The 21,991-nt window shown below is 36.6% G+C and overlaps 1 protein-coding gene across 5 annotated transcripts in view; it reads left to right on the forward strand.

The window, feature by feature from the left end:
• Positions 1 to 21,991, forward strand: part of QKI (QKI, KH domain containing RNA binding) — a 157,216-nt gene that overhangs the window by 29,273 nt on the left and 105,952 nt on the right. For all 5 annotated transcript variants that reach the window (XM_077755157.1, XM_077755158.1, XM_077755159.1 and 2 more), the window contains exon 2: positions 11,457 to 11,599. In XM_077755157.1, the coding sequence (XP_077611283.1) occupies positions 11,480 to 11,599 (120 nt within the window). In that variant the 5' untranslated portion in view covers positions 11,457 to 11,479. The remainder of the gene's footprint in view (positions 1 to 11,456; positions 11,600 to 21,991) is intronic.

Consider the following 21,991-nt stretch of genomic DNA (forward strand, 5'->3'; position numbering starts at 1 on the left):
AATTTGGAATACACCTGAAAAAGATAGTTAAAGTCAAAGAAATTGTTAACCCAGGGAAAGCAACCTGCCCTCTCCCCTCCTCTCAACATAGACATAATCCTTTCAAAATTTTGGGGAGTTCCGTTTCATTTTCACTTCTTTACCAAATTTCCTTCAAAGCCCTAAGTAATTTGTAGCTTGAGGAGGATAAAATACATAGGGCAGACCCTCTCCTTACTTCCCCCAAATATAAAGGTGTAGAGCCTGGTTATATGAGGATGTGGTGCTTTCAAGCATACCATTTAAAGTAAATCCTGGTGCCCAGTGGTTTAAGACATTTTGAAATGTGAATTTTCTAAGGAGTAGGATTGACTTTGTGGTTCTTGATTGGTTGTTGAGTTTATGCAGCCCTTTCCTTGGGGTATTGATATAGAGAGGACACAAAATGAGGTTCTCAGAAGAAACTAGAAGGTTCCCAGACTTCTAATTGATAGAACTTCAGAGCAGTAGGAAATCATAAATTTCATCTGGTCTAACTTGATTTTACAGAGGAGGAAACTGAGACCCAGACGGTTAAGTTCAAAGCCACACAACTAGATCTTGCAGGGGATCAGAAGTAAAATCTATATTGCCTAAATTCAAGGCCAGTGTTTTTTTTCCTTATTAATTATGGTTGTTAAGAAAGGTTCTATTACTGTAGACTGGGATTGTGGATTATAGTCTTTCTCCTTGCTCTTAAGGCAGGTTAAAAACTACATGTGTTTAGGACGCCTGGGTGGCTTAGTCGGTTGAACGTCCAACTTTCGCTTAGGTCATGATCTTGCGGTTCGTCGGTTCGAGCCCCGCGTCGGGCTCTGTGCTGACTGCCAGCTCAGAGCCTGGAGCCTATTTCAGAGTCTGTGACTCCCTCTCTCTCTGACCCTCCGCTGCTCACACTCTCTCTCTCTCTCTCTCTCTCTCTCTCTCTCCTAGAAATAAGTAAAACATTAAAAAAAAAAAACTACATGTGTTTTTTAAGCAGTAGCTGTTAAAGAAAATTTAAAAGATTATTTGAATTAAACAGCTTATTCTTAATGATTTTGAGATCCTCAGTGTTGTTGGTAAGCAGGTATTTTATTTTTTCAAGACTAGATATTTGCATGGCTTTCATTCTTTCCCACAACTGTCCTCCCTCCATGAGAATAAATAGCTGAGGCCAAAGCAGAACCTTTATTTTGCAACAAATTTAGACTTCTAGAAAAAATAAAAATACTCTGTAGTACCGAGGTTAACGTTAACATCATATGACCACAGTACAATTATGGGAACTGGGGAATTAACATAGATACAATATTATTAAGTAATTTGAAGATTTTATTCAAACTTGACCAATTTCCCTATTCACATCCTTTTTTCTGGTACAGGATCCAACCCCAAATCCCATATAGCATTGAGTCATGTGTCCCATTCTTTCATGACACTTAAAAAAATTTTTTTAACGTTTATTTTTGAGTGACAGACAGAGAATGAGCGGGGGAGGGGCAGAGAGAGAGAGGGAGACACAATCTGAAGCAGCTCCAGGCTCTGAGCTGGCTGGCAGCACAGAGCCCGACATGGGGCTTGAACCCACGAACCAGGAGATGATGTCCTGAGCTGAAGTCAAATGCTTAACCGACTGAGCCACCCAGGTGCCACTCATGACACTTTTCTGTTCTTTTCTTTTTTTTTTTTGAAGATAACTCGTCAGTTATTTTGTAGAATACTCTTCAGCTTTAGTTTGTCCGATGTTTTCTCATGATTAAATTGAGGTTATGCATATTTGACAAGAAAACAACAGAATTACTGTTTGGCCTTTCTCATACTAAAGGGTCTGTATATCTTACTGGTGATAGTATTTGACCACCTGTTTCTCCACTGCACAGTTTCTTTTTTCCTTTGTAATTAGCAACTGTCTTATGGGGAAACACTGTATAGATACCCTGTTTCTCATGTTATTGTTCACTGATTTTAGCGTCCATTGAGTAGTTCTCGCCTGCAAGAATTATTACTGTGGTGTTTTTTTCTATATAATTTTCTATATCCATCTTTGCTTTCGTATTTATTAAATTGGAATTTGGTAAGGAAGATCTATCACTTTATTTTTTTATTCATTCGATTTTTTATATTATTACAACCTCATAGATTATGATGTTACTATTATTATAAGTAAAATCTTCTAAGGCAAGCATTTATTTTTAAAAAGTTAATATATTTAGATGCTTACACATTTCAAAATCATGACATATAGGAATATATGGTAAAAAAAAAAAAAAAAACTTTCTTCCAACCCTGTATGTGGGTACCTACTTCCCATTGCTATGAGTTTATTTCTGTTCTTCTAGAATACTAAAAAGATTGGGAAAAGTTATTAGTAAACATGGCTAGATCCTCAAGTATTGCTTTTGGACTGGATTCTAATGGCATCTACTGAGTTATTGTTGACTCTTCTTCAGATATCCATTAACTGCTTTTTTCTTAACTTGGTTTCTTAACCTTCCGATTTCAAGTTTGGTGCTGTGGGTATTATATAGAGATTATAAGGGTTGGTTTCCACGAGTGTTTTAAAACACTAAATGACCAGAAGGCAACATTTTTCTTAAAAAAATACTTGATATAACATATAAAACTAAGCAGGTTTAAAAGTTAACTTCCAAACAAAACCCAATTTAAATGAGAAAAGATGCCTATTCCAGTTAAAATATTGGTTCTTATTAACTTTAAAAAATACTTTCCCTGGTCCATTCTGTTCTTTGGAATGGCCTGTTTTGCCTTCTTTGTATGCCAACTCCATCTATTGATTTATTCATTCAGGACTGCCACTTTTCTAGGCACTTAGGCCTGGATTTTGCCCTCTGAGGCTGTGTTCTGTTAGCATAAAAAGAGGAAGGCTGCAAAGATTTGTTTGCACGTGTTGCTAAAACGGTGGATTGGTCTTGTTAGAGCTGCTGGTGGTGAACTAAGAGTTGTTCATTCCATTTTCCTGTTTCCCAATCACACTGTTTTCCCAGTGTGTTTTAAGGGCTGCTTATTCCAGAAAGCCCTTTATGAAATTCTTTTTTTATTTTAATAACGTTTATTTGTTATTGAGAGAGACAGAAAGATCTAGCATGAAGGGGGAGGGGCAGACAGAGAGGGAGACAGAATCTGAAGCAGGCTCTAGGCTCTGAGCTGTCTGTCAGCACAGAGCCTGACGCAGGGCCCGAACTCTCAAACCACAAGATCGTGACCTAAGCCGAAGTCAGGTGCTCAACCGACTGAGCAACCCAGGCGCCCCAGGCCCTTTGTGAAATTCTAAATGAAAGCTGGTTGGACTAGCTGTGACATTGGACCATTTATTACATTTCTGAGCCTGCCTGCCTGCCTGCCTTCCTCCCTCCCTCCCTTCCTTCCTTCCTTCCTTCTTTCCTTTCTTCCTTCCTTCTGTCCTATTGTATCTACTTCAGAGTCCGGTGAGAATCAGGTAATAATTCATGTTAACTATTTTAGCATGGTGGAAATGCTCATGTTAAAATAATTAGATCTTTGTGGTTTATTTTTATACTTAGGAGTCAGTGACTTAATTTTATTATAATTTTATATAGGGAATCCAATATTATTTGCAACATTTTGACTTAGAGTACTTTCTGATATCCTAATGAGAATATCTTTACAATTTTACAGTAGTAAAAAAAAAAATTCATACAGTAATGTGAAATTAAAGTTAAAAGTTCCTGTAAATCGATCTCCCAGAGATGATTAATAGCTATATCCTTTTTTTTTTTTACTTCTATGTGTCAAAAAATACACGTACTTAATATAAATTAGGTTATATAATGAACTTTTTTCTGTAACCTTTGAAAGAGCTTTTCCAGGGAGTTGCAGCTACTATTAAATGCCTTCCATGATAACAGAACTGCTCCTGAGAGCAATTATGGAACAAGGATGGACATTTTTATTAAGACCTTTGCTGTTTTCATGTTTTTTATTTGAAATTTATCCACAATTTTATGCAATTGTTAGTTAAGTTGCCAAAGCAGTTTAAAAGAAGGCTATGTGTTTAATTTTGTAGTTTTTCTTTCTTTTTCTTTTTCTTTTTTTTTTTAACTGTTTGTTTTGAGAAAGATTTGGCAGGTTTGGGAGGGGGCATATGGAGAGAATGGTGAGAGAAAGAATCCAAGCTGACTTCTGCTCAGCCCGCAGAGCCCAACATGGAGGACCTTGAGATCACTGCCTGAGTGAAAATCAAGAGTCGCATGCTTAGCTGACTGAGCCACCCACACGCCCCAAGGTTTTATTTATTTATTTATTTTGCTTAACAGTTGTGAAGTTCAAAATACAACTTAACTCCCCAAATCAGGTTCCAGGTCCCATTAGAGAATTATTGATAGGTTAAATCAAAATTATATCAGGTTTATTTGGTTATTCAAGGAGACAGAACACATTTTACTAAATGTTGCATATCCTCTATTAACCTGCTTTTTTATTTATTTGCTTTCTCTGTACCTTATGGGTGTAGCTTTTTAAAATGAGTACAGTGGAGTTACAGTATTCCCTGGGTTTTACTCTGCTCAAAATATCTGTAAAACTTTCCCTGTATTTAGTAAACCCTGAATTAGAGGTTTCTTTTTACAGAAGAGATCTTTGTTCCCTTTAAGTACATAACAGTCACCACTTTAGGTGGTGGCAGTTGTTTTTTGGTTATAAATAGACTCCTAATATAATTTTCTTAAAATTTAATAAGTTTCATGTAAATAGAGGCTAATAATTTGTTAATTAAGACCTAAAATAATTAAAACCTTCCTTTGCTTTGTACGTTCATGTTAGTGTCCAGCAAGGGAGGCCGCTTTGGTGCCCAGCAGATAGTGAGGAAGTAAAGAGCCCGTTTAAAGTTCAGTTGAAGTGGGGAAAGCTTGTCATTTTAATTTTACTTACAAAATTTTTGCTATGTATGTCAAAGCATATGTTTTTATAAATAACGTGGTTCTTATTTTACTGAATAAATTAATGGAAAATGTTAATTTTAAAAACAAGGCAGTAATGGTCAAATGACACTAACATTTTCATTTCTTTCTATATTTTAGATCCAGTTGTATTACAATGATAATTTTTAAAAATTTTTTAAAAAATTTATTTCTGAGAGAGAGAGACAGTGTGAGCACGGAGGGTCAGAGAGAGAAAGGGAGACCCAGAATCCGAAGCAGGCTCCAGTCTCTGAGCTGTCAGCACAGAGCCCTATGCGGGGCTCGAACCCACGAACCATGAGATCATGACCTGAGCCGAAGTTGGACTCTTAACCGACTGAGCCACCCAGGCACCCCTAGATAATTTGTTTTGATGGATTTTTAATGTAAGGCATGAAGAAAAAGCAGCTAGTTGCCCACATAAAATGTATACATTTAGAACAGTAGCACAGCCAGTTGGACAACTGGAATTAGCTACCACAACACTGGGTATAAGATGTGTTTTGTGTGAAAATGTTTTCAGTGTTTTAAAAAGTTGTCTTTTCATTTGTATTGTTAAAATCCTGAAAATGATTCTTTCATGTGTTTTTAAGTATTATTTATATGTCATTAATAGCTTTTTTGTGTAGTGCTGAACTAGTAAATATTTTTCATATTTCATTTCCTAATTTTCATTTTCTTGGCTTAAATTTGTTGAAAAATATTCTAAACCAGACAGTAAAATAGGGTTATATTCTAGCCTTTATCCAGTCTTTAAACATTGCAGTATTAAATTTATATATAGCCATTATCTATCTGTTTATTTATCTATCTTGGGAAGTAACTACTTAATTTTATATTTTATATTTCTCAGCCTGTATTTTTCTGTTCTCTAATAGTTCTTCATGTTGTCCTTATTTCTGACTTTTTACTTTTCCACAAAGTGGTTGATCTGTTAGTTAATCCAGTAATTCATATTTTTTAAATAGGTGAAAAATTTTAAGGTGTCAGAGTGGGATGCACATATAGTAATTCACTTTTAATAAAAGAGTAGTGATGATCTAAAGGCAAAATGAGTTGAGCTTTAAGAAACATAAGAATGGTTTCAAAGCAAAGCGTTTGGTTATGTTAAGTGAATTAGGGACACAGAAAAGGCAGATGATGTAACATTAACAGGTCACATAGAACTAGAAGTGTGCAGTGACTGTTTTCCCTCTGAGTAGCAGAGTTCATTATCTGATTATTCAGGTTTAGTTTGAAACAGGTAAAAGAATCAAGGTAGTTAAAAGCAGTGAAATGTAAGGAAACATTAGTATAACCGACACAAGTTTTCAGACTTAAAGAGAAATAATTTTCAGTATACTGAAATTTGAAAAAATGGCATCACCCAGTATCGATTCTAGGAGCCTGAATGCTGGAAGTGTATACTCCCAAAAGCTGAAAGGTATGTATCCTAAATTTGATGACACAACCTGTAGAATCCAAGACAGATCACTTCCCATTTAAACTAGTGGGTCCAGAAGGGGGTTCGAGTCCTAACATAGCTTGAGATGTCATCAGATAGTTGGTAAGGCATGCCTGTATTTCAGTATGCAAACTACAGAAATGTGTGTCCTGTGTAATTGCAGTTCCTTGGCTCCTTGACTCAGAATAGTCATCCCTAAAGAATGTGAACTGATAGATTAACACTGGGAAGGGAGCTGTCTAGTAGAAAACAACCAGGAAAAACCTTAGGTTATCTATTGGTATTTAAACAAAGTTGTGGAAGATGGAATGGTAGAAGGTTGGCTTATTAGCACCACCAACATTTGAGTCAGGCGATGTGCTCATCAAAGAGCTAAAGGTACCCTTAAACATGCTGTGGAACTGGGAGTGTTTTGGACTGGAAGTAGGCCGCCTGAGTGTGCATTCTCATAGGTTGTCAGGATGAGTGTGGTACAGGATTTTCCATTTTAAAAGGGCATGGACAAATGTGTGTTGAAATGAGTGAGAGGGTACGTGCTGTTTTACAACTCAGAAGAGGATACTTAGATATAGAACTGTTCAAGTATTTTTAAGGCCACCATAAGAATGAGGCATTTGATCTATTTTTTTGAGCTTTGGAGTGTGGGCAAGTGAGAAAAATTTTAGGAATGGTTTTGATTCAATAAAATTTGTAAACTAATAACTACAGAGATGTCTAACACAAGTTGTCTTGATATTGCGGGGGGACATTTTGGGGTTATTGTGGTGGGAAATTTTATACTAGGTGATTAAACAAATGACTCTGAACTTTTAGTTCTCTGAACCATTCTTGTAGGTTGATAGAGGTAATGGGGAGATGAGCTGATATTTGAGCATTATCGTGTAATGTTTGATACAACAGAAGTCTATATAGTTGACCCTTGAACAGTGCAAGGAGTTGGGGCACTGACTCCCCTCATGGAAAATCCATGTATAACTTTTGACTCCCCCAAACCTTAATTACTAATAGTCTACTGTTGACTGGAAACCTTACTAGTAATATCAACAATTAACGTGTACTCTATGTCATATGTATTATATACTGTATTACAATGAAAGCCAGAGAAAAAATGTCAAAGAAAATCTTATATAAATGTCAGTAAGAAAATCTTTGTTAGAACAAACCATGTTCTTAAAGGGTCAGCTATATAAAACTTATTAATTATGAAGCGTTTCTTTGCTTCATAAATAAACACCTGTAAACCCACCACTTAGGAAGGAACTAAAGCACTGCCCGTACCCATGATGCATTTCTGTAATATTTTGGCCATGATTAAATCAACTTGATAGGAAGAAAACATTAACAAAAATTTCTGGTTACCAGGACTTAGGACTGAAAGCTTTGGAGATAAAACTATTTAAAACCCGGGGTTACAAGGGAGAAAATAATACCTGGGGTCCTTGCATACTGAGGTTGGAAAACAATGGATTTGGTTGAGTTATTCAGTTATCCACACCTCATTAGTGAGGTACAGGTACAGAGAGGTTAAGAGATTTGTCTAAAATCACATAAACAGTTACTCTTAGAACTGGAATAAGAACGTTTTTCTTTTTTTAAAAAATTTTTTAATGTTTATTTTTTTAATTTTTGAGAGAGAGACAGAGTGTGAGTAGGGGAGGTGCAGAGAGAGAAGGAGACACAGAATCTGAAGCAGGCTCCAGGCTCCGAGCTGTCAACACAGAGCCCAACACGGTGCTTAAACCCATAGACTGTGAGGTCATGACCTGAGCCGAAGTCAGATGCTTAAGCGACTGAGCCACCCAGGTGGCTTTTTTTTTTTTTTGAGATTTATTTTTTGAGTAATCTCTACACCCATCATGGGGCTTGAACTTAAAACCCTAAGATCAAGAGTCGCACACTCTGTACTACTAATTGAGCCCCAGAACTTGGCTTTGACTTGAGTGTTGTAAGTAACGTGCCAAGAGGTGCTTGTGGTTTCCTGGCTAGAAAGGTGCTGTTGATAGAGGCAGTTAATAAGTACTCAGCTGGTTAGACCCCACAGTGAGTGAGATTGTAAGATGCTTGAGAACTAGGACTTAAGTCATCTTTTCATTCCCATCAGTACAGTGTTACATATAAAATGTGTGTTCTGTTGTTAAATTGAGTAATAAGATATCTTAGAGACTTAAAGAAACATGGTAGAAAGACTTTGTATCTTAAGTAGAATTTATAATTATGTTGGTTGTATCTTTGCTTCACTTTGTGTCATTGGGATACAGAGTTTCTTTCCTCTGGACGTCTTTGTTGAAATTAAAAGCCTGTGGCAGAGTTGATGATCCTGCTTTTGTGTCTCCACAGTCTCTCATCTGTACCTCTTCCTGTTCTTCTTTGGAGTATCTATTTGTTTATATGCCTCCCATAGGAGAGTAACTTCTTGGAAAGCTTGGAACCATGACTTGTTTAACTTCAATGCCTTAGAACCTAGTTCATTCACCCACCCATCTACCAAGACCACTGAGTACTGATTGAGGGCCCTGTTGTCCAGGCACTGTTGACGGAGCTGGGGTGACAGTGGGTAGCAGAGTCTCATGAAATTTTGAGCTATTAATCAGAGAATCACACAGATGTTTATAGAAATACAATTTAAATGGTAGATGTGTTTTCTTCTATTTTATCATCTAATTGGATATGTGAAGGTCAGTGATTATCCTATATTTATGTATTTTTTTATTTAGTCATTTTATGTGAATTTTCTTATAATTGATTCTCTTGGTTTATCTAAGTTTGATAAATTTGTTTACCTGGAATTAATGTTGTTTTCATCTTTAGTCTTTTGTATTATTATGGTTATAGATTTTTAAATATTGAACTCTTCTTGCATTTATGGTATAAATTCCACTTCCTTGGTGGATTATTTATTTAATCTGTAGTCTTTATGCTGTCTGTTGTTAGGATTTTTATATCAGTGTTATTAATTAACAACATAACAAGAATTAGGCAGTTTCTGAAGAGGAAATTTAAATGTAACAAATTAATATTGAAAGTGCTTTAATATAGAGACCTGAACTAAAGAATATATGCGTACTTTTAATTAAATTTCCCTGATGTCTTTTGGTTAATTACTTGCTGTAATTATGTAAACAGTTGTTTATGTTTAAATTATTATTTAGTGGTTGAAAACATGGAGAATTGCTATCGCATGTGATACAGAATCAACACAAGTTTGATACTGGGCATGTTTAGTAGGAAAGATTTCATTATTAAACCAGAAATATGGAAAAAGAACTTAAAGAATAATGTCTTGCCTTTATAATGTAGTTAAATCCAAGGTGCATTCTTTTGATTTTTAAAAAACTTCATTTGCTGGTCAGAGATGCACATTTGGTAAGCTTTGACAAGCAAATTGTTATTTAAGAGATAAGATGGTTATAAAAATGAATGTTGCCATCATTGAAGCAGAAAATGTAATACAGTATTTTCACTGATTTAAGACTATATAACTGGATAAGAACACCTTTGATGTGCCTTTTTGCTATGTTGGATTTTATTTAATAAAGAGATAAAAATAACTAGTTAAGAAAATTAAAGTGTGCATTCATATTTCATAGTTCCTTAATCACAGTAGATTGAAATTTCCATGTTTGGAAGGTGTACAAAATACATTATAAAAGTAAAAGCCATTTTAGTTTTAAATTTTAATGGATACAAGCCTTTCCCCCAAGGAGGAACACAGTCTGTAGCGTGGAGAGACCGTTACAGAGGCATCCAGCTAATTTAGTAGTAACAACCCTTATTAGACCATATGTGCCGATGGGCAGGGACCTGTCCTCTAACATGTCATCGTGGAAGCTTAATAAAGAATTCTTGAAAGAATTCATTTCTTTGTTCAAGTCTTGATTCATTTAAATAGATTTCTTATGCTTTTTCGTATAAGAAGTATATTTGTATCTGGAAACTTTTTTAAACGGTCATTGACCAGGGCGCCTGGGTGGGTCTGTCGATTAAGTATACACTCTTGACTTTGTCCCAGGTCATGGTCTCACAGTTTGTGGGTTCAAGGCCTGTGTCGGGCTCTGGGCTGACAGTGCAGAGCCTGCTTGGGATTCTCTCCCTGCTCCTTGCCCACTTGTGCACGTACTTGTGCTTGCTCGCTCATGCTCTCTGTCTCCCAAAAGAAACTTTTTTCAAAAAAAGTCATTGACCCTAGGTATTTCTGCCTTCTTTCTTATATTTCACTCATTAATGCAATGTAGTTTGATCTCTTTTAACCATCTTTTCCTTGAAACTTCTCTGATCACCAGTGGCCTAGTGTTCAAATCCAAGGTACCCTTTTTTGCTCTTCACCTTACCTGTTTTTTTGGTATTTGACACTGTTGACCACCTTGTCCTTGGTTCTGTTATTCTTCAGCCACGTTGACACCTCTCTTCCCTACTTTTCCTGTTCACCTCCATTTTTTGGTTTGGATCTTTTTTTCTTTACTCCTTAAATGTTGCTTTTCCTGGGATTCAGTCAGTCCATCCATCTCCTTAATATCCTCTCTAAGACATCTCTTCTGTTCCTGTAGCCTTAACTAATATTTGTGTATCAAGCTTAGAATTCTGCTGAACCTAAAATCTGTGTTATCTGTTGGACATCTGTTTATCCAGAGACCTAAAATAGCTTAGTTCAGTTTAAATCTCATTCAAACAGGTTAGTTCTGAAGTATAAAAGAGCCTTTGGTATTAGTTTTGTGTGAGAGACATTCTTATTTGACTAAAGTTCTCATCTGGAACGAATGGCCTCATTTAGGTATGGAGAAATTAGGTAAAATAGGTTTATCTCATAGTGGTTAAGAGCTTGGTTGGGCTCTTAAGTTAATTTAAGTAAAATACATTGTTTCATTGATATGAATTTGATTCCTGGTAGAAATTGATTAAGGCTATTGTTCTGTTAAACATAGATTTAATCCCGGGAATGATAGAATAGGTTAACAGTTCTTTACTCTTTAACACCTTATCAGTGAAACCCTCCCCTACCTTCTTTTTATAATTTTTTTTTCCTGGACTAGCAAGAATATTTTTTTGTCTAACACATTTAAAATTTTTACTTTTAACAGAAATTAGCAGAGTACGGAAAGACATGTACAATGACACATTAAATGGCAGTACAGAGAAAAGGAGTGCAGAATTGCCTGACGCTGTGGGACCTATTGTTCAGTTACAAGAGAAACTTTATGTGCCTGTAAAAGAATATCCAGATGTAAGTATATTTTGTTGTTTTATTCAATTTTTTTTTTCTGTTTCACATACTATGGGAAGGGATATATCTGGTGGTAAATACTTACGCATTGTTGCTGCTTTAAAATAAAAAGGCCCTGTGAGGGATTAGAGGTGAGAATAATTTGGCATGGACCATTTAAAAACATTTTTAACATATGTTTTCTTGTAAGTGCTGTTATTGTCACCTTTGAAAATGCACATGGTAAAGACTTGGTTTAGATTTCAAATCAAGGCCAGAAATATGGAAAGAGCTTTGGCCTTAACGTTACAGAGAGCATCAAATACTGTTCTTTCCTTATCTTAAACCTGAGCTCAGAGAAGCCACAGCCTGGGCCATGTCATCCTTTCACTAAAATGAGAGGTTGGTCTGTGACAGCTGAGGTTCCTTTCAGGTCTAAAATTTTTATGATAAGCACTCTTGATAATTTTTTTCTTGTGTTTTGTCTTTTTCATTCTTGTTTCTTACTCAACTCTACTCCATACACCTCTCATTGCAAGTAGCGTCCTTGTCCTGTACCAGTTAATGATATTTAGCTCCATACTCTTTGTGTTTGTTACAGAACCCTATGTCATATGGTTCTTTCTCTCTCTCTGACTTCATCTTAAGTGGTTTTTCCTCTTCCTCAATACACTGTAGCCACGTTGGCTGTTAGAACAAGTCAGGTCTATTCTCAGCCTAAATACCTTTAGGTTAGCTGTCTGCTGATTAAGATTTTAGCTTAAATGTTACTTCAGAAAGGAAACCCCTCACCATTTTATCTAAAAGCAATCTGGTTACTCATTGTTTCACATAAATCTCTTTATTTTTCTGCAGCGGCACTTACAATCTGATATTTTGAAAGTTATTTTTCTGTTTCTCCCCATCAGAATAGTAGGTACTTAAAACAAGAGCCTGTGTTTTTGTTGTTTACCCTGAACTCCCAATATACATAGTATTTGTACAGATTGGCTCCAGTTATTGAATAAAAAACCAATTTGGTGGCATTTTGCAGGTTTCAGAGAGCTATTCTGCAAGAAGGAGTTGGTATTGTAAGGTCAAAATATGATGTATACTCTAAGACTCATTGATTATATGGCAAGTATATTAGTCTAAAGATAGAAAATAAATGTCTTAAGTTGGATTACTGGAAAAAAGCTTTGAAATTTCACAAGTTACATTTCTTTCTTTGTTTCTTTTTTTTTTTTTTTTAATGTTTTATTTATTTTTGAGAGAGAGACCAAGTCGGTGTGAGCCAGGGAGGGACAAAGTGAGGGAAACTGAATGTGAATCAGGCTCCAGGCCCAGAGCTGTCAGCACAGAGTCTTGATGCCGGGCTTGAACTCATAGACTGTGAGATCATGACCTGAGTCAGAGTCGGATGCTTAATCGACTGAGCCACACAGGTGCCCCACAAGTTGCATTTCTAATACAGTTTCTTTAAGGCTAATACATTTACTTTGTTAAGTATTTTTGGTTGCACATATATAGACAATTTTGGATAATGTAGGCAAAGGGTTTGTTGGAAGATAATTCGGTGTATTACAGAGGATTAAAGGAAATAGCTGGAGAACAAAACCTCATGTAACAGAGGGGCCAAGGCAGCTTTGAGAAGCTCGACATTAGGAATTTGAACTTTGTCTTTGAGACCTTTGCTCTTAGCTAAATTTGGCTTCAGTGCTTACCAGACTTTATCTTCAAATTTCACAGGTTCCTAGGAGAGAAAGTGTATTTTGGACTATCTGCCATGACTGGGGATGGGAGGTTAAATAACATAACCTAGACTTGGTCCGTCTGGTCCCGCCCTTGAGGGCTGGAAGGATTCTTAGAGATGGGAAGTTACGGTTTGGGCAGCGGTTCCAACTCGAGTCTCCAGCTCTTTGGTGTTTCAGTAGCTCATAAAGGATATCAGCCTTCTCATCTCGTTGTTTAAACTCTAAAGGATAGAATTTCAACACTAGTCATTAACACAGAATATGTCAGATCATAAGACATTGTTAGCGAATATAACCTTGATATGCCTGGCCCCTATTCTTCTGCAGGGAAAAACCCAAAAACCTGTTTAGGGAAGGGATATTTATATTGCATTTTTAAAGGCATGTTTCATATAATCCTCTAAGTCAGAAGGGATATATTTTATAGTGTGGGTCTGGAGTCATCTTTTCACTCCATTTCTTTCTTCCACCAATTGTGGTTCATTGCCATGGTCAACTCCTGTTGTTGACAGGTGTCTTGCAGCAAAACATTGTTTAGGTCTGTGGATCTCAAAATGTGGTCCCTGGAGTGTAGTACCCTTACCTTATAAACATTCAAGCCCCACTCCAGTTTAGTTGAATCAGAAACTCCAGGGACAGGATGCAGCAATTTGCCTTCCAAGCCTTGTAGAAGATTCTGATGCATGTTAAAGTTTGAGGAGCACTGCTCTTATTTGTTTATCATCAGAATAAGCCACGCTAACAGGTGGCTCTTTTGCCAAGTGTTGTTCCAGGAGGCACATGTTGTGCACTGCACAGTGGCCCCGCCCCTGTGGAGCAGACATTGCAGAGGCAGAGACAGACAGCAAAGGAATGTTTACTTTAGGTGCAGGCAGTGCTATGGGAAAAACAAGATGAGCTAAGCATCTAACTGATGACTGTGTACTTATAGTAAAAGTATCTATTCTGAGACAGAGGGAATGCAGAGATGTGAACGAAGTGATGGGGAGGAAGGCATAAAGATTATCTGGGAGAAGAACATTCCAGGGAGAGTGAGGAGCAAGTACAGTGACAGGCATGAGTGTGCCTGGGAAGTATGGTAAGATGGAAGATTAGAGAGTTAGCAGAGGGGCCGTGTCATGTAGGGGCTGTGGGACCCAGTAGGGATTTCAGACCCTTTTCTGACTGATTGAAGTGGGAAGCCAGTCAGATGTTTTGACCCAAGGAGTGCTGTGAACAGTTTGGTTTTAATAGATTCATTCTTGGGGCGCCTGGGTGGCTCAGTCGGTTTAGCATCCGACTTCAGCCCAAGTCATGATCTTGCGGTTCGTGGGTTTGAGCCCCACATTGGGCTCTGTGCTGACAGCTCAGAGCCTGGAGCCTGTTTCAGATTCTGTGTCTCCCTCTCTTGCTGCCCTTTACCCGCTCATGCTTTGTCTCTCTCTGCCTCAAAAATAAATAAACTACAAAAAAATTAAAACTTGAACAAGGACTTAGAAATTCTTGGATCCCACATAGATTGTTAACTTAGAGCCGATAGCATTTGCTCATAGATTGTGTATCGAGTGTGAGGGAAAGTCAGGTAGATCTCAAAGGTTTTGATCAGTTGGAGAAACAGAATCATTAGTTCCTGAGGTGGAAAGACTGAGGCAGGAGCCCGTTGGGGAGGTGGAGATTCAACAGTTCTGTAGAGGTGTTGGGTTTGAAGTTAGACATCCAGAAGTGGACATATCCGAGAGGCAGGTATGTGTATGAGTTGTAGATCACTGTGGACATTCCAGAATTTCTATTTTAACAGTGCTTTTTAAATGAGAAATTTAGTTATAATTCACAAGAGGAGAGAAATGGATATAAAACCATTGTGGTTCTCTAGATAATTTTTTAATACCCTAATTTTAATTTTGTTACATGAATTTAAGTTCTATTTATATAAGATTTCTATTATAAGAATTAATTAAATTTGTTAGAAAAATTTAAGAATTTCTTTCTGTGAGGTTATTAATATATACCAAATGAGTAAGAACTGTTTTGTGATCTATATTAGGAACTTTATGCCAGCTTTTGGGAAAAAACAGTATCAAAGTAAAGCAGGGGAATGCGTCAGATTTTAGCAGTATGGGAAAAGATTGATTTCAGAATTATGAGTTCGATATTGGCCACAGTGAAACAAATAAGTGTTCTTATTCTGGCAGTTTTTTCACTTCGTATATCTTAGAGATCATGAATTATGCTTCTGTCCCATCCTTCCCATTTGTGTGGTAGCTTGATTTTGTGAGTGAACTCCTCCTGTTTGACTCACAAATTATTAAAGCTTTGAAGGGGCATAGGACATAGTAGTCAGAGGATGGACTCAGACCCAGATTGCAGGCTGGTTCTGCTGGCTTTCTTTGTGACTTTGGGCAAGTTACTTGTCATGTACACCTCTATTTTCGCATCTCTAAGGAGATAGTAATTCTCTCACAGGTTTCTGAGGAGTTATAAGTGAGTTAATACATGTAGAACACTTGAAAAGTGCTGTAATGCTGCATAAGCATTACCCAGAATGCAGGATCTGTGAGGGTGCACATTTTGTCTCTGTATTCTCACTGCCTCGGACAGTGTCTGGTAAATGGCAGATGTACCCCAAATATCTGTTGTGCGTGACCATCTGAAAGCTGCACTCTTTCAAATACTATAAGCTTTTCTTTTAAACTTGGCCTTTGCATTTGCTTGCAGCAACTTACTTTATTGAAGTAAGTGTTAATTTGGAGGTATTGTTTTGCACTTGGTTATGTATAGCTCTGAGACTGATAGGAGAAAAAGGTTTCAGATTTAGTGTTTGAGAAATGAAATAGTGTGTTATAATGGTCTTCATAATGTTTTTGAATTAGTGGCTTAATGATGTGGGGAGGGGAAGGTAATACGAGTAGCATTGAAAATGAACTGAAAGTTTGTTCAGAATTGTAATATTTATATTTGTTAACAAAGCAGACTTTTATTGCATCTCTGTTGTGTACCAAGCACATCCTGGAGGTAGGGGTATTAATTCTGTTGAAAAAACTCTTTGACATAGTTGTATAATAGTGCGGTTTTGAGCCAGACAGGCCTCAGTTTTGAATCTTGGCTTTCCTCCCTTACTGGCTGTGTTTGTCAGCAGTTGTCACAATCATGCTCCAAAGTAAGCGACTCTCAGTAAAACTTACTGGCTTAAAATAACAAACATTGGTTTTAGTGCTCTTTAGCCTTTACCATATGGTGGCTGAGATTCTGCTGGCTGGGCTTGGCCCTTCTTGACCTAGGCCAGTCGCAGGTGGGTTCTTGCCTCTGTGTTCTTGCCGGGCTCGGTCCAGAGGGGCAGCCGGCCCTCCCTGCCACAGCCGAGCCACATTGTTTCAGCACGTGTAAGGCCTCTGCTCCCTTCTGCTAACATTCTGGCAGCTCAGTGATTATCAGCTACGGAGGATTTTGCCCCTCTTGGACATTTGACAGTATCTGGAGATGTTTGGGGCTGGCAAAAGCACAACAGGAGAGGGTATTCAGTGGCATCTCCTAGGTAAATGCCAGGAATGTTGCTGAACATTTTACAGTGGGCAGGGCAGCCCTTCCACAGCAAATGATTTTCCTCCCTGAATGTCTTTAGCACTGAGGTTAAGAAACTGCATTATCAAGTCACTCAGTGAGAAGGGGAATGGAATAGATATTTGTTGAAAAATCATCCAGACTATCACATTGGCTTTGAGCACATGTTAAATTTTTAGAATCTGTTTCCTTGTCCATTAAATTATAAGGTCCCCTCCTAAAATTGTTTGATGGAATAAAGATAACAAATGTATGGCATCTGATCGAGCACTCAGTATGGTTCTTGTGTTTGTGAACATGAAAAAAAAATTCCTATCCTTGAAGGATCCCACAGTCTTGAAGAAAGATAAAATATATTGCATTAAATCATTTAAGACTGTTTAAGTTTATCATACATTCATAAAGTGACAGACATGAAAGAAGATTCAAGTTATAGATAGGCCATCAAGCTGGTAATTTGGCTGATGAAGTTATTAAAGACTTGTTTGAATCCATGGAGATTTTATGAAGCAGTATGTGAATGAAGTCAACTCTGATTGATGTAAGTAGAAGATGTTCTGTTTGTTGAGTCAGTAATAATTCTGTCATGAAATTTGCCTTGTTATTTAGTTTTTAGTTGTGAGAAATTGTTTTATAGGATCTACCTTGATGGTAGATAATTTCCAAATATTGTCAGGGTCTAGCTCTTAGGGATCATAGTTGTTCTAGTATACACATGAACAGAGTAGATTGCCAAACTTTGTTTGGGATGTGATAGGAAATTGTAGTGAGATGTTCTCCAGATATTTAATAAGAACATAACTCTGATTTTCTGATGTTTTTAAAATGGGTTTTAGTTTTGAATGTTGATAGCTTTGAAAGGTAGGCCATGAATGTAGGCTATCTTGATGACAGTCGTCAGAGGTTTGTAAGATGGGTAAATGCATTTTCAAATATTTTTTCCAACAAGGATCCCAGCCTGGCTACTGTAATTAATAATTTAGGTTTATAATTACTCATCACATCCTGTAGGCTCATAATAATAATCTGTGTTAATGGTGGAGCAAGAGTTTTAAGACCCCTTTCAATTCAGTTTTCCTGAGTTCACAGATAAGATTTGGCTAGCCATAACTTCTGATTTAGTATATAGTATAGGGTTATTGGTTTTCTCCCATTTCTCAAGATTGTCTCCTGCATATTGGATGTTGAGCTAGCATTTGTTTGCGATGGGTTATGAGGAGAAGAGGGGGCATGCAGTTTGTTATCTTTTATTAGGACTTTGCTCCTCTGACTATTGTGGCTTCCTTATTGTGTTCAAAGAGTTAATCAAGAGCCTTCATAAAAAACTGCTTTCACCTTTGTTCTTAGAAACAAATGGACATTAAGTCAAAATGTAATTGTCTGTAAAGTCTCCTTTTTCAGTACCTTGGTTAAGGCTTAGTTTTTGCCTGGATATGAACTTAATTATGAGTGAAAATATAATACATTGAAAGTAAGATCTACACATCTCTCTTTGATAGTTTACACATAAAACTATTGAAATAGATAGTTGATTTTTCAGGAAAGTTGGTGCATATTTTTATTGAGTGAAGTGTTTCAGATTATATATAAATCTGTTGGAGATTTTAATTTGGCAGTACCATTTGATGATACTGAACATATCTTTAAGCTTTAGGTAGAGAAACTGTTATTGTTGACTTCGAACTTTATTTAACTTATTTTGAGAGAGAGAGAGAGAGAGCACGAACAAGGGAGGGGCAGAAAAAGAGGGAGAGAGAGAATCCCAAGCAGGCTCCATGCTGTCAGCACAGAGCCCGATGCAGGGCTCAAATCCACGAATTGTGAGATCATGATCTGGGCCAAGACCAAGAGTTGGATGCTTAACGGAGTGAGCCACCCAGGTGCCCCATGAACTTTAAACAGATCAATTTAGTGAGGGTTAATTTCATTCATGACTTTTGTCTTTTTGTTTTTGGTTTGGAAGTTTTCCTTTTATTTTACTCTATAACGGCATATTAAGGCCTGCTGTGTATCAGATATTTAATAGGGTCTTTATACTCTGAGAGACACTAAATTTGTTAGTGTTATTCCAAAATGTTAATAAGTTATTCCAAAAAAGACCTCAAGATAGTCTGAAAACAATAACTTTTGTTTAGCTCAGGTTTTCTCAAAATTTAACAATTTTAAAAAGAATAAGCCTTTTCAGAGCCTTAAAATGCTAAGCTTTATTTTGTTAGTCATGTATTTTACTATTTAAAAGGAATTAGTGTTCAAAAGAAAAGATTAGAACATGGAGTTTATTTTTAGGGGAGTAGTCCGTGGAAGCAAATATTTTCGGCCAAGATACAAAGTTTTCTCTATCATTTATCTCATTCAAAAAGAGTTCATTAGGATCTGATCTGTTAAAATTATTGTTCTAAGAGACTTAGCAGCTGCATACCTAATCACTGATAGCTAACCTCCATATCTCTACTATTGTCCCTGAAATAACCGAAGGAATGTAATACAAAAATTAGAAATCTGATTCTCAGGGCTGTTCCTGTTCCTTAAACATTGAGGTGTTTCTTTTGGAGATTAAAGGAAAATTGAAGATGTTGATCTCTTGGCCCATCTTGAGCGCGCGTTGTCTCCTGAAACTGAGTGAAGCAGTCAGTAGCAGAATCTTCCCGAACCTAACCCTCTTCCCTCCAAACGTGGCAAACAAAATGGGCTCTGGGGGTAGATGAATGTTGTACCACTTGAGCTTGATCACCCATCATGGGTGTGATGTAGATGACCTAAATTTATTTTATGAGTGAATGAACTCCTATTTATACTTTCTTTTGGTTTGAATTTGAGCTGAAAATTGTATTTTTTTATGGAACCTGCCTTAACTTTATTCTAGGAACATTGCAATCAGACTTTTTCAACAACTAGCATTGGAACTAAAGTCACTTATTTATTTCATTGGGAAAGAATTACATGTCTTAAATTCAGGCCTTTAAAACAGACTGTTTGTAATTAAATTAGGTACTTCCTGAAATCTAGTTCTGACCAACCATAGAGCCCTGTTTTTCCCAAGCTCCAAAACAATATCATCAGTAAGTGGTCTTCCTAGCATGAACTTGGCTATCTCCGTGCTTCATATTGGTGTGATCATTTTTCTTTATTATTGATAAGGAATTGATTGAGCTTTAAAAAATGTTATCTCTGTTGTATTTTTTGGGATTAGAGAACAATGATTGCTTTATTAGTTTCTTGGCTTTTTATTTATGACACTATGAAAGCAGAATAAATTTGCAACTTTAACTGATTAAAACAAAGGAGAAACCTAAAATTTGTAAAGTAAATAGAAACATGAAGGCTGAAAAGATTTCAGTGTAAAGCAGTGAAATTTTGGCATCATTCTTTCATTCCAGAAATGTGTGTGGCCAGTGCTTGTATTCCAGATACAAGAACACGAAAAGATGTAATCCCTGCCCTTACAGTACTGTTAACACAGTAACAGGGGCCTGAACTGAGCCCCTGTTGAAAGGAAGAGTAGGGGACAGATTAATGAAAACTTTCATGATTTCTTAGTCTATTATTTATGGACGCTAAGAATGAGAGAGGGCTTTGCTAGTGGTACTGTTTATTTAAAGTAGAGAATACAGAAGAAGATGATTTTATAGCTTAATATTATAGAGGAATCAAGATTAACAGAGGAAAAACATTATATGTTAACAGAAAAAAGTAATTAAAAGCCTCTGTAAACTTCATTGTTCTCCACATTGTAGGAACATTGAACCAGGTTGGAATTAAAGTTATCACATGTGACTAATAAACTGTGCTAAAAAAAAAAAAAAAAAAGCAGCTGACTTTAAGAGCGGAACTAGTAATTTTCAAATAGTGTATGAGGTGATAATATTTATGCCGCAAAACTTAAAAAATCAGTGTCAGAGAGCCTTAGATAGTATCCATCATCCATGGTCAGAACTATATATTTAATCTAGACTCATCTTCAGGGTTTGAAGTGACACTTGTAAGCTTAGTTTTGACTCAAATAATCATATTCCTCTCTTTCTCTCTTTTTTTAAAATTATACATATTTTTCATTGAAATAACATGGGTCAAGTAATAATCACATAAAGATTTTCATTCAGATAAAAGGTTCAGTTAAGGTAAAAAGGATGTATATATGATGATTATTAAAGCTGTAATCCCAATCCGTAAAAGATAGGTGAAGATATTGGAAAGGCAAGGTGTGATTATGTAACATTAGTATAGTGATGGCATATGTAAGGATGTAAGGATGTTTAGGATATAAGTGGAGAGGAAATGATAAAAACACAATTGGACTCCAAAAGTAAACTTGAATCTGAAGAGAGTTTTTGTAAGCTTCATAACCAAACATTTTGAATGATGAACAGGGATGAGAAAACTAAACATGAGTTTCTGGTGTGATTAGGGTATATACTTTAAGGTCTTTAGAAGATGGGCATTCTACTAATTGTCAAAATTCTATATTTAATCTAGATGTTATGGGATTAGGACTACTTTTGTTACCTCTCACGAATTAAATCTTGATGATAATGGTAACTGTCTTTCAAAAGCACTTCGAGGATTAAGTGACTTCCTGCATGTAAAGGGCTAAGCATAGAAACACTCTCACACCAGAGCACTCAGAATAAAACCTACCTCCGCGTACTCAACACCTGAGAAATGTTGAGTGGCATAGTCATTGCACTCATGTTAACTTCCATATTGAAATGGAAGGTGGAAATAAAATTTGTTTGGTTTCTGTGACATCACTGATTTTGTTATTTGGACTTTATCCTGAAATCTCAGGATTATTTTTCTAGAAGCTAAAGAACAAGTGCTTTGGAAAAACAAACACTACTTAACCAGTTAAAATAAAAATATGAAGGCAATGAAAGCGAACAAGACAGTATTTTTGACAGTGCAAAGTCCAAAGTCTTTTACACAAGGCCCTTTTAAAACTTCCCTATTTTTTTTTTTAAATGACTGAGATTTTGATATGTCCAGGCTATATGGTTTTTTTTTTTAACATTTTTTAATGTTTTATTTATTTCTAGGAGAGAGAGAGAGAGAGACAGCGCGAGCAGGGGAGGGTCAGAGAGAGAGAGGGAGTCACAGACTGAAACAGGCTCCAGGCTCTGAGCTGGCAGTCAGCACAGAGCCCGAC

Source organism: Crocuta crocuta, unplaced genomic scaffold (genome assembly GCF_008692635.1).
Source record: "Crocuta crocuta isolate KB4526 unplaced genomic scaffold, BGI_CrCroc_1.0 scaffold11, whole genome shotgun sequence".
Classification (NCBI taxonomy): domain Eukaryota; kingdom Metazoa; phylum Chordata; class Mammalia; order Carnivora; family Hyaenidae; genus Crocuta; species Crocuta crocuta.